We start from the raw sequence: 13,281 nt of genomic DNA on the forward strand, positions 1-13,281 counted from the left end.
GCTTGAGGAAGAACATTTGAATGTTCTGGATATCATAAACCAATGAGGTCAGATGGAAAGCTATTCAGTGGTGGAAGAGGCTCTTCCACCACCACATGAGACTCTCTGTTGTGCTCCACTGGTTAGCTCACGGTCGCCGCTCTGGTTACTGCGGATAACGCCGCCCCGACAGACAGCGTCGTCACGGACGTGTAGCGCCCACCCTCCGGTTCCCCCTAGGATAACTATTCTTCCAGTCTTTTTATTAATAAACAATAAAGTTCACAGTTGACCCTCCTGGGGCCTGCACATACCGAGGCGGTTGCTTTGGAACGTAGCTACACTAGCAGCTATCATGTTTATTTTTTCAGCACAGGCTGGCTTTATATTGATTTCATTATCTGGCTCTTTATTTACAATATTTGAATGTTGCCATGTATTGTGCAACCAGTACGAAACTGGTCTGCGTCAGTAAGAGAACCAGGCTGGCTGGATTGGTTAGGTGGAGGTGTGTTGCTTGGCGTGGGAGGATGTAGCTCCACTTCCTCTGGTCCCTGAGTTTGGGTTGCCATTAGCTCTGGAGAGACCCATCAGACAGCTCCTGAATGGTGGTGTTGGATGCAGTGGTTGGTGAGTTTCTGCTTCATATCTGGGCAACACTGTTGATCTTCCTCTTTACTTAGTTCTGCATGTTGTTCAGCAGGTTTTTTCTGCAGATGGGTGCCGATTAATCCGCTCCTCCATAGAAGTGAACTTATTGACTCCATCTGTAGCAGGTCTGGTACTTTGTATGTGAACCTGAACCTCCCGTGACCCTGTTGCTAAGCAACCATGACAACACATTAGTCGAACATTTGTTTTCTCAGACGCAGAGCGATACTGAAAGTGCAAAGGAATTAGACGTCATAGCAGTAGTATATGGGTATTACATCACGGCTATGAACCAATCAGAGTGCTTGGTTTGAGCTACCCTACAGGTGTATTCCACTGGTTCCAGCCTAGAAGTCAAGCCCCTCCAAAGGGTCACTAAAGAAATCCGAGTGACGGCGAGATGATCAATGGGAGAGGAAAAACTAAAAACTAAGTTGTAATACACAAATGTGTTTTCAGCTTTTAGTTGAGAGACGAAATGTCTCTGTGGTGGAAGTGCAGAAACATCTGGAACATGAGAAGCCAATCACAGACACTGTCCTTTTGTTCAGGGTCACAGGACAGAAAGGTTGGGAACCACTGCTTTTTATCTGTAATAATGATTAAAGTAACAATTTCATAAGCTACTCATTTGTTTTATGTAGAATCTTAATCTGAAAAATTACTAAAGTTGTTGAATAAATGTATTGGCATAATAATTACAATGTTTCTCTCTGAAATGTATTAATGTAGAAGAAAAAAGTGATTTAAAATAGTAAATTGTATCTCAAAATGATACTTAAGTACAGTATTTGAGTAATTGAGAGCAGATTTACTTTGTTACTTTCCACCACTGAAGTTGTTTAATAAAGAAATGAAATAAATATTGGAATATATTAATAGCAACCTGTTAGACTGGCTGGTTTGAAGGAAGAGGAGGAAGAGGACAGAGTGTTGCATTGCTTCTTTGGTATGCCACAGGAAGGCGGGGTTCCCAACAACAGCTCCTCCTTGATGGCAGCATGTTTGGGATGGTTCCAAGGCAGCTCACTTAAACGTCTCTCCAGGGAGAGACTCAACAAATCCACCTTCTGAGAAGACTCTTGCATGCGTGTCTGGGCCTGAGGGACACACAAACACAAGAGTACAGCCCGGCTCAATCTTTGTTCTTCTGAGGGGGGGGATTATGACATGAAACAAAGGTCACCAGCCAGAGTCTAATCACACTCAAAGCTATACAGTTTAAATAAATAATACTATGTATGCTGGTGAAGAGGTGGGTTCTTGGATGCATTCACTGTGGCACAGGAAAGAAGTATTTCATTCAACATCAGTAATCATGGCTATAACCCTCTCACCATCTCCTGTTTGCTTGCCAGGGTTAGGGCTGCATTCGTACGCTTTTCTTTTCCTTTTTTAACTGTGTTTGATGTCCCTTTACAGAACACCTACACGCATACATACGCACATCTATATACAGGTGCTGGTCATATAATTAGAATATCATCAAAAAGTTGATTTATTTCACTAATTCCATTCAAAAAGTGAAACTTGTCTATTATATTCATTCATTACACACAGACTGATATATTTCAAATGTTTATTTATTTTAATTTTGATGATTATAACTGACAACTAAGGAAAATCCCAAATTCAGTATCTCAGAAAATTAGAATATTGTGAAAAGGTTCAATATTGAAGACACCTGGTGCCATACTCTAATCAGCTAATTAACTCAAAACACCTGCAAAGGCCTTTAAATGGTCTCTCAGTCTAGTTCTGTAGGCTACACAATCATGGGGAAGACTGCTGACTTGACAGTTGTCCAAAAGACGACCATTGACACCTTGCACAAGGAGGGCAAGACACAAAAGGTCATTGCAAAAGAGGCTGGCTGTTCACAGAGCTCTGTGTCCAAGCACATTAATAGAGAGGCGAAGGAAGGAAAAGATGTGGTAGAAAAAAAGTGTACAAGCAATAGGGATAACCGCACCCTGGAGAGGATTGTGAAACAAAACCGATTCATGTGGAGGAGATTCAGAAAGAGTGGACTGCAGCTGGAGTCAGTGCTTCAAGAACCACTACGCACAGACGTATGCAAGACATGGGTTTCAGCTGTCGCATTCCTTGTGTCAAGCCACTCTTGAACAACAGACAGCGTCAGAAGCGTCTCGCCTGGGCTAAAGACAAAAAGGACTGGACTGCTGCTGAGTGGTCCAAAGTTATGTTCTCTGATGAAAGTAAATTTTGCATTTCCTTTGGAAATCAGGGTCCCAGAGTCTGGAGGAAGAGAGGAGAGACACACAATCCACGTTGCTTGAGGTCCAGTGTAAAGTTTCCACAGTCAGTGATGGTTTGGGGTGCCATGTCATCTGCTGGTGTTGGTCCACTGTGTTTTCTGAGGTCCAAGGTCAACGCAGCCGTATACCAGGAAGTTTTAGAGCACTTCATGCTTCCTGCTGCTGACCAACTTTATGGAGATGCAGATTTCATTTTCCAACAGGACTTGGCACCTGCACACAGTGCCAAAGCAACCAGTACCTGGTTTAAGGACCATGGTATCCCTGTTCTTAATTGGCCAGCAAACTCGCCTGACCTTAACCCCATAGAAAATCTATGGGGTATTGTGAAGAGGATGATGCGAAATGCCAGACCCAACAATGCAGAAGAGCTGAAGGCCACTATCAGAGCAACCTGGGCTCTCATAACACCTGAGCAGTGCCACAGACTGATCGACTCCATGCCACGCCGCATTGCTGCAGTAATTCAGGCAAAAGGAGCCCCAACTAAGTATTGAGTGCTGTACATGCTCATACTTTTCATGTTCATACTTTTCAGTTGGCCAAGATTTCTAAAAATCCTTTCTTTGTATTGGTCTTAAGTAATATTCTAATTTTCTGAGATACTGAATTTGGGATTTTCCTTAGTTGTCAGTTATAATCATCAAAATTAAAAGAAATAAACATTTGAAATATATCAGTCTGTGTGTAATGAATGAATATAATAGACAAGTTTCACTTTTTGAATGGAATTAGTGAAATAAATCAACTTTTTGATGATATTCTAATTATATGACCAGCACATGAAAACAAGGAATAATATCAACACTAATGTAAAACCTGGGAGTAAAATGAATTCATAAAGAATAAATTGATAAGTAAAATAAAGTGGGAGGGAGATATTCAAATAAAAAGTTAAAATAAAATAAACAGATAAATAAACTAGAAAATGCATTTCCTGCTGAAAATGCGTTGGAATGCTGAAAGCTGAAATGAATCTCAAAAACATTGCTGAAAATAGATATCCAATTTTAAAAAAATTGCAAAAAGCTTAATAATTCAAAAAGTTGAAAGATTATAAATATGAAGTCATATGTAGCTGAAAGTATGAAGAAGGCTTTCAAAGTTGAAGAAGTTTAACAGGATTTGAAGATTTTCTCCATAGAGATCCCATTCAAAAGAAAATTGCAAATAGCTTAATATTTCAAAGAATTTAATGATTATAAATATGAAAAGAGCTGAATATTTTGATTTTCGAACGGTTTCTGTGGCTTAAAAAATGTCAACAGTAGTGATATTTGTAGTAGTACTGGAAGTTGTAGTTGTAGTAGAAGTATTATTAGTAGTAGAAGTATTACTGGCATTAGAATAAGTACTAGTTAACGTTTAAATACAGTTAATCCATAGGGCTTTTATTTTGAAAGGGTGGGGCTGGGTGGGGGAGAGAGGAGGAGGAGACAGAATCAGAAAGTATGAAACACACATACAGAGGTTATTAAATGACAGGCTTCATCACAAGCATTCCAGTTAGAATTCACTCTGTGGGGCTTTTATTTTGAAATGGGGTGTGTGTGGGGGGGGTGGACTTATAATGTTAGATAAACACAAGCAGGTTATTAAATGTCAGGCTTCATCGTAAGCATTTCAGTTTGAATTCATTCTGTGGGGCTTTTATTTTAAAATGGAGTGGGGGGAGGGGAGTCCTGTAAAAAGCTGTAAGACCTGAATGACTGTATGAGAGACACACAGAGAGAGAGAGACATACAGAGATAGAGGGAGAGAGACATACAGAGAGAGAGAGAGAGAGAGAGAGAGAGGAGTGCGTGTGTCTGTGAGTCTGTGTGTTTATCAACATCACTAATGAGCTTGATCAGAAACACCTGTGTCCTTGTAGCCTTTTCATGGAGATTAAACAGGGAAACACCTCTCAAACAAATCCTCAAAACTCCCATAACCGTAGCTCCTATTGCTCCGATATTAATAAATGAGAGGAAGGATGAGTTGAAGAACAGATCCTGTAAAAATTGTGTCTGTAGTGTAAAAAATGTGGCTGAACTGGCGATTTAGAAATGGGGTACCGTGTTCCGTGGAAGATGTTTTTGAAGCAAAATTTAACATTGGTCTCTATCGAGCAGAAAGTTGGTTTTCCTCTCAATTACAGGCTTCTGTGCCAAATGTGTAAATCTGTGGGATTCCACAGTCATTTGTCTACGACAAGGACAAGATTAGCTACTTCTACATCCAGAAATTATGCATGAAGAGTGAAGATTGTGGACACAGTGGCAAAAGACAAATGTTTTTTTCACAAGAATCTCAAGCTGCTCTTCACTCTAGCGGTGACATCACGCACTCTAAGCTGCGCAATACACACCCATTATAAAAGCAGAAAAGGGCTGAAAAAATCATAAAAGTTAAACTGCTGCAGTTCAAAAAGTATAAAAGATATCAAAAAGCTGAATAATGCGGCAATAGATCAGGGTTTTCTCAACATTTTAAAGTTGAAATGGTGTCTGTAGCTGAAAGTATGAGGAAGTAGAAGGATTTGAAAGTTGAAGAGGATTTGAACATTTTCTCCATTGAAACCCATTCAAAAAAAAAATTGCAAAAAGCTTAATAATTCATAAAGTTTAAAGGTTAGAAATATGAAAAGTCATAGCACATGTGTCCTTAATGAGCTGAACATTTTGATATTTGAACGGTTTCTGTAGCTTAAAAAATGTGGAAGGAGTTAAGTAGCAAAATACGGGCGGAAGAAATATAAGAAGTTTAACTAGAAAATGCATTTCCTGCTGAAAATGCGTTGGAATGCTGAAAGCTGAAATGAATCTCAAAAACATTGCTGAAAATAGATATCCAATTTAAAAACAATTGCAAAAAGCTTAATAATTCAAACAGTTGAAAGATTATAAATATGAAGTCATATGTAGCTGAAAGTATAAGAAGAAGAAGGCTTTGAAAGTTGAAGAAGTTTAACAGGATTTGAAGATTTTCTCCATAGAGATCCCATTCAAAAGAAAATTGCAAATAGCTTAATAATTCAAAGAATTTAAAGATTACAAATATGAAAAGTCATATCACCCCTCTCCTGAAAGAGCTGAACATTTTGATATTCGAATGGTTTCTGTGGCTTAAAAAATGTCAGCAGTAGTGATATTTGTAGAAGTAGTACTAGAAGTTGTAGTTGTAGTAGAAGTATTATTAGTAGTAGAAGTATTAGTAGCATTATAATAAGTAGTAGCAGTAGTGATATTTGTAATAGTAGTCGTAGAAGTTGTAGTTGTAGTAGAAGTATCATTAGTAGTAGAAGTATTAGTATTTAGAAGAAGTAGTAGAAGTAGTAGTAGTAATAGCTGTAGTAGTGGTCGTAGTATATAATATAACAGTAGTAGTAGTAGTAATAGTAATGGCAGTATTTGAAAAAGTCTAATTTTGAGCTTAATGTTTACATACAGTTAATCCATGGGGCTTTTATTTTGAAAGGGTGGGGCTGGGTGGGGGGGAGAGGAGACATAATCATAATGTTTGACACATAAACAGAGGTTATTAAATGACAGGCTTCATCACAAGCATTTCAGTTATATTTCACTCTGTGGGGCTTTTATTTTGAAATGGGGTGTGGGGGGGAGAAGGGGAGAGGAGATGGACTCATATTGTTAGATTAACACAAACAGGTTATTAAATGACAGGCTTCATCACAAGCATTTCAGTTAGAATTCATTCTGTGGGGCTTTTATTTTGAAATGGGGTGTGGGGGGGGGGAGATAAGGGGAGAGGAGATGGACTCATAATGTTAGATAAACATAAACAGGTTATTAAATGTCAGGCTTCATCATAAGCATTTCAGTTAGAATTCATTCTGTGGGGCTTTTATTTTAAAATGGGGTGTGTGTGTGTGGGGGGGGGGATCCTCTAAAGATCTCTAAGAACCTGAATGACTGTATGAGAGAGAGACACAGAGAGAGAGAGAGAGAGAGGAGTGCGTGTGTATGTGTCTGTGAGTCTGTGTGTTTATCAACATCACTAATTAGCTTAATCAGAAACACCTGTGTCCTTGCAGCCTTTTCATGGAGATTAAACAGGGAAACACCTCTCAAACAAATCCTCAAAACTCCCATAACCGTAGCTCCTATTGCTCCGATATTAATAAATGAGAGGAAGGATGAGTTGAAGAACAGATCCTGTAAAAATTGTGTCTGTAGTGTAAAAAATGTGGCTGAACTGGCGATTTAGAAATGGGGTACCGTGTTCTGTGGAAGATGTTTTTGAAGCAAAATTTAACATTGGTCTCTATGGAGCAGAAAGTTGGTTTTCCTCTCAATTACAGGCTTCTGTGTCAAATGTGTAAATCTGTGGGATTCCACAGTCATTTGTCTACGACAAGGACAAGATTAGCTACTTCTACATCCAGAAATGATGCATGAAGAGTGAAGATTGTGGACACAGTGGCAAAAGACAAATGTTTTTTTCACAAGAATCTCAAGCTGCTCTTCACTCTAGCGGTGACATCACGCACTCTAAGCTGCGCAATACACACCCATTATAAAAGCAGAAAAGGAGTGAAAAAATCATAAAAGTTAAACTGCTGCAGTTCAAAAAGTATAAAAGATATCAAAAAGCTGAATAAGGTGGCAATAGATCAGGGTTTTCTCAACATTTTAAAGTTTAAATGGTGTCTGTAGCTGAAAGTATGAGGAAGTAGAAGGATTTGAAAGTTGAAGAGGATTTGAACATTTTCTCCATAGAAACCCATTCAAAAAAAAAATGCAAAAAGCTTAATAATTCATAAAGTTTAAAGGTTATGAATATGAAAAGTCATAGCACACATGAGCTGAAAGAGCTGAACATTTTGATATTTGAACGGTTTCTGTAGCTTAAAAAATGTGGAAGGAGATAGATAGCAAAATACGTACGGAAGAAATAGTTGAACTAGAAAATGCATTTCCTGCTGAAAATGCGTTGGAATGCTGAAAGCTGAAATGAATCTCAAAAACATTGCTGAAAATAGATATCCAATTTTAAAAAAATTGCAAAAAGCTTAATAATTCAAAAAGTTGAAAGATTACAAATATGAAGTCATATGTAGCTGAAAGTATAAGAAGAAGAAGGCTTTGAAAGTTGAAGAAGTTTAACAGGATTTGAAGATTTTCTCCATAGAGATCCCATTCAAAAGAAAATTGCAAATAGCTTAATAATTCAAAGAATTTAAAGATTACAAATATGAAAAGTCATATCACCCCTCTCCTGAAAGAGCTGAACATTTTGATATTCGAATGGTTTCTGTGGCTTAAAAAATGTCAGCAGTAGTGATATTTGTAGTAGTAGTACTAGAAGTTGTAGTAGAAGTATTATTAGTAGTAGAAGTATTAGTAGCATTATAATAAGTAGTAGCAGTAGTGATATTTGTAATAGTAGTCGTAGAAGTTGTAGTTGTAGTAGAAGTATCATTAGTAGTAGAAGTATTAGTATTTAGAAGAAGTAGTAGTAGTAATAGCTGTAGTAGTGGTCGTAGTATATAATATAACAGTAGTAGTAGTAGTATTAGTAATGGCAGTATTTGAAAAAGTCAAATTTTGAGCTTAATGTTTACATACAGTTAATCCATGGGGCTTTTATTTTGAAAGGGTGGGGCTGGGTGGGGGGGGGAGGAGACATAATCATAATGTTTGACACATAAACAGAGGTTATTAAATGACAGGCTTCATCACAAGCATTTCAGTTAGAATTCATTCTGTGGGGCTTTTATTTTGAAATGTGGTGTGGGGGGGGGAGAAGGGGAGAGGAGATGGACTCATAATGTTAGATAAACATAAACAGGTTATTAAATGTCAGGCTTCATCACAAGCATTTCAGTTAGAATTCATTCTGTGGGGCTTTTATTTTGAAATGGGGTGTGGGGGGGGGAGAAGGGGAGAGGAGATGGACTCATAATGTTAGATAAACATAAACAGGTTATTAAATGTCAGGCTTCATCATAAGCATTTCAGTTAGAATTCATTCTGTGGGGCTTTTATTTTAAAATGGGGTGTGTGTGTGGGGGGGGGGATCCTCTAAAGATCTCTAAGAACCTGAATGACTGTATGAGAGAGAGAGAGAGAGAGAGAGAGAGAGAGAGAGAGAGAGAGAGAGAGAGAGAGAGAGAGATAGATAGAGATAGAGAGAGAGGAGTGCGTGTGTGTCTGTGAGTCTGTGTTTATCAACATCACTAATGAGCTTAATCAGAAACACCTGTGTCCTTGCAGCCTTTTCATGGAGATTAAACAGGGAAACACCTCTCAAACAAATCCTCAAAACTCCCATAACCGTAGCTCCTATTGCTCCGATATTAATAAATGAGAGGAAGGATGAGTTGAAGAACAGATCCTGTAAAAATTGTGTCTGTAGTGTAAAAAATGTGGCTGAACTGGCGATTTAGAAATGGGGTACCGTGTTCTGTGGAAGATGTTTTTGAAGCAAAATTTAACATTGGTCTCTATGGAGCAGAAAGTTGGTTTTCCTCTCAATTACAGGCTTCTGTGCCAAATGTGTAAATCTGTGGGATTCCACAGTCATTTGTCTACGACAAGGACAATATTAGCTACTTCTACATCCAGAAATGATGCATGAAGAGTGAAGATTGTGGACACAGTGGCAAAAGACAAATGTTTTTTTCACAAGAATCTCAAGCTGCTCTTCACTCTAGCGGTGACATCACGCACTCTAAGCTGCGCAATACACACCCATTATAAAGTCAGAAAAGGACTGAAAAAATCATAAAAGTTAAAATGGGACAGTTCAAAAAGTATAAAAGATATCAAAAAGCTGAATAATGCGGCAATAGATCAGGGTTTTCTCAACATTTGAAAGTTGAAATGGTGTCTGTAGCTGAAAGTATGAGGAAGTAGAAGGATTTGAAAGTTGAAGAGGATTTGAACATTTTCTCCATAGAAACCCATTCAAAAAAAAAATTGCAAAAAGCTTAATAATTCATAAAGTTTAAAGGTTATGAATATGAAAAGTCATAGCACCCCTCTGCTGAAAGAGCTGAACATTTTGATAGTTGAACGGTTTCTGTAGCTTAAAATATGAAGGAGCAGAAGAGTTTCAAAAAGCGTACGGAAGAAATATAAAATAAAGAAGAACTAGAAAATGCATTTCCTGCTGAAAATGCGTTGGAATGCTGAAAGCTGAAATGAATCTCAAAAACATTGCTGAAAATAGATATCCAATTTAAAAAAAATTGCAAAAAGCTCAATAATTCAAAAAGTTGAAAGATTACAAATATGAAGTCATATGTAGCTGAAAGTATGAGAAGAAGAAGGCTTTGAAAGTTGAAGAAGTTTAACAGGATTTGAAGATTTTCTCCATAGAGATCCCATTCAAAAGAAAATTGCAAATAGCTTAATATTTCAAAAAGTTAAAAGATTACAAATATGAAAAGTCATATCACCCCTCTCCTGAAAGAGCTGAACATTTTGATATTCGAACGGTTTCTGTGGCTTAAAAAATGTCAGCAGTAGTGATATTTGTAGTAGTAGTACTAGAAGTTGTAGTTGTAGTAGAAGTATTATTAGTAGTAGAAGTATTAGTAGCATTATAATGAGTAGTAGCAGTAGTGATATTTGTAATAGTAGTAGTAGAAGTTGTAGTAGAAGTATCATTAGTAGTAGAAGTATTAGTATTTAGAAGAAGTAGTATAAGTAATAGCTGTAGTAGTGGTCGTAGTATATAATATAACAGTAGTAGTAATAGTAATGGCAGTATTTGAAAAAGTCTAATTTTGAGCTTAATGTTTACATACAGTTAATCCATGGGGCTTTTATTTTGAAAGGGTGGGGCTGGGTGGGGAGAGGAGACATAATCATAATGTTTGACACATAAACAGAGGTTATTAAATGACAGGCTTCATCAAACATTTCAGTTATATTTCACTCTGTGGGGCTTTTATTTTGAAATGGGGTGTGGGGGGAGAAGGGGAGAGGAGATGGACTCATATTGTTAGATTAACACAAACAGGTTATTAAATGACAGGCTTCATCACAAGCATTTCAGTTAGAATTCATTCTGTGGGGCTTTTATTTTGAAATGGGGTGTGGGGGGGGGGAGAGAAGGGGAGAGGAGATGGACTCATAATGTTAGATAAACATAAACAGGTTATTAAATGTCAGGCTTCATCATAAGCATTTCAGTTAGAATTCATTCTGTGGGGCTTTTATTTTAAAATGGGGTGTGTGTGTGGGGGGGGGGGATCCTCTAAAGATCTCTAAGAACCTGAATGACTGTATGAGAGAGAGACATACAGAGAGAGAGAGAGAGAGAGGAGTGCGTGTGTCTGTGAGTCTGTGTGTTTATCAACATCACTAATTAGCTTAATCAGAAACACCTGTGTCCTTGCAGCCTTTTCATGGAGATTAAACAGGGAAACACCTCTCAAACAAATCCTCAAAACTCCCATAACCGTAGCTCCTATTGCTCCGATATTAATAAATGAGAGGAAGGATGAGTTGAAGAACAGATCCTGTAAAAATTGTGTCTGTAGTGTAAAAAATGTGGCTGAACTGGCGATTTAGAAATGGGGTACCGTGTTCTGTGGAAGATGTTTTTGAAGCAAAATTTAACATTGGTCTCTATGGAGCAGAAAGTTGGTTTTCCTCTCAATTACTGGCTTCTGTGTCAAATGTGTAAATCTGTGGGATTCCACAGTCATTTGTCTACGACAAGGACAAGATTAGCTACTTCTACATCCAGAAATTATGCATGAAGAGTGAAGATTGTGGACACAGTGGCAAAACACAAATCTTTCTTTCACAAGAATCTCAAGCTGCTCTTCACTCTAGCGGTGACATCACGCACTCTAAGCTGCGCAATACACACCCATTATAAAAGCAGAAAAGGGCTGAAAAAATCATAAAAGTTAAACTGCTGCAGTTCAAAAAGTATAAAAGATATCAAAAAGCTGAATAATGCGTCAATAGATCAGGATCTTCTCAACATTTTAAAGTTTAAATGGTGTCTGTAGCTGAAAGTATGAGGAAGTAGAAGGATTTGAAAGTTGAAGAGGATTTGAACATTTTCTCCATAGAAACCCATTCAAAAAAAAAATTGCAAAAAGCTTAATAATTCATAAAGTTTAAAGGTTAGAAATATGAAAAGTCATAGCACCCCTCTGCTGAAAGAGCTGAACATTTTGATAGTTGAACGGTTTCTGTAGCTTAAAATATGAAGGAGCAGAAGAGTTTCAAAAAGCGTACGGAAGAAATATAATTATAAAAATAAAAATAAAATAAAGAAGAATAAAGAAACAGGATAACAATAGTTGGAATGCTTAACAGCATTCCAACAATAAAGAAACAGGATAACAATAGTTGGAATGCTTAACAGCATTCCAACAATAAAGAGAAACAGGATAACAATAGTTGGAATGCTTAACAGCATTCCAACAATAAAGAGAAACAGGATAACAATAGTTGGAATGCTTAACAGCATTCCAACAATGAAACACCACTTCGAGAGAAAGGACACAACTTTTGAGCAAACGTACCATCTCAAATCCAAAATGAAGTCACAGATAATAAACAATCTAAGAGTCAAATATGATCAGAATCCTGGCACATGAATTCACTGTCCAACAATGATGTTACCAGAGAGGATAGAGCTGAAACAAGTGGTTTAATAACCACAGAGAAAGTCCCTGCTCACACATTCATCTTATGGAGGAAAATATATATTATGACGTTGGCTGCACTTGCTGTGTACTTAATGTGAGTTCATATCTAAAATATCAGCGCAGTACTCCAGTCAGCAGATGTGCTTTTAAATGCACTGCAGGTACCTGTTGCAAATACAACAGCTAATTAACTTGGACCCATGGCCGTAGCCTTATAGAAAGCAGCATTTTCACCACTTGTTCACCCAGAAATCCATCTATTAAATCTCCAATACTTCTTCACTTATACAGTCTTTGACTTTTGTTAGGTTTGGTTTTTGCTCTGATTTCTATTAAATCACTACATAGTATCGTTCCCAAAAATAGAACGGAACACCCTAAACCCACCTCTGCTAGTACGCGGCGGTCCTGGATCTTGCGCCCACTCAGCTGCTTCACCACATTTTTGGCTCCTTCTGCTACGGCCGATTCAATCTTCATGTGGTGCATGAGGTCAGCTATCCGCAGCTCCAGAGCACTGATCATCTCCACAGGGTGACCTGAGGGCATCAGCAGCCGATGTGAGAACAGATACCTTTGTCTCTGAGCTATTAAACATTATAGACGCACCGTTTGATGCTTTCATTGTTTTTTTCCCCCCCCAGTTACTCAAATAGATAATATGGCCTTAAAAAAATATATGTTACGGTCAGCTTTGTCCATTTTAAACTTTAAAATGGACAAATCAAAAATTAAAAAATGAATGAGGAT

General features: G+C 37.7%; 1 protein-coding gene across 2 annotated transcripts in view; it reads right to left on the bottom strand.

Moving 5' to 3' along the window:
- The window catches only part of pkn3 (protein kinase N3), a 42,186-nt gene that overhangs the window by 20,572 nt on the left and 8,333 nt on the right, over nt 1-13,281 (bottom strand). For both annotated transcript variants that reach the window (XM_076079432.1, XM_076079433.1), the window contains 2 exons: nt 12,919-13,070; nt 1,517-1,730 (listed from right to left, as the gene is read on the bottom strand). In XM_076079432.1, coding sequence (XP_075935547.1) covers nt 1,517-1,730; nt 12,919-13,070 — 366 coding nt within the window. The remainder of the gene's footprint in view (nt 1-1,516; nt 1,731-12,918; nt 13,071-13,281) is intronic.

The sequence above is a fragment of the Anarhichas minor genome, unplaced genomic scaffold, assembly GCF_050575085.1.
Source record: "Anarhichas minor isolate MPS153535 unplaced genomic scaffold, ASM5057508v1 ptg000073l, whole genome shotgun sequence".
Taxonomy (NCBI): Eukaryota; Metazoa; Chordata; class Actinopteri; order Perciformes; family Anarhichadidae; genus Anarhichas; species Anarhichas minor.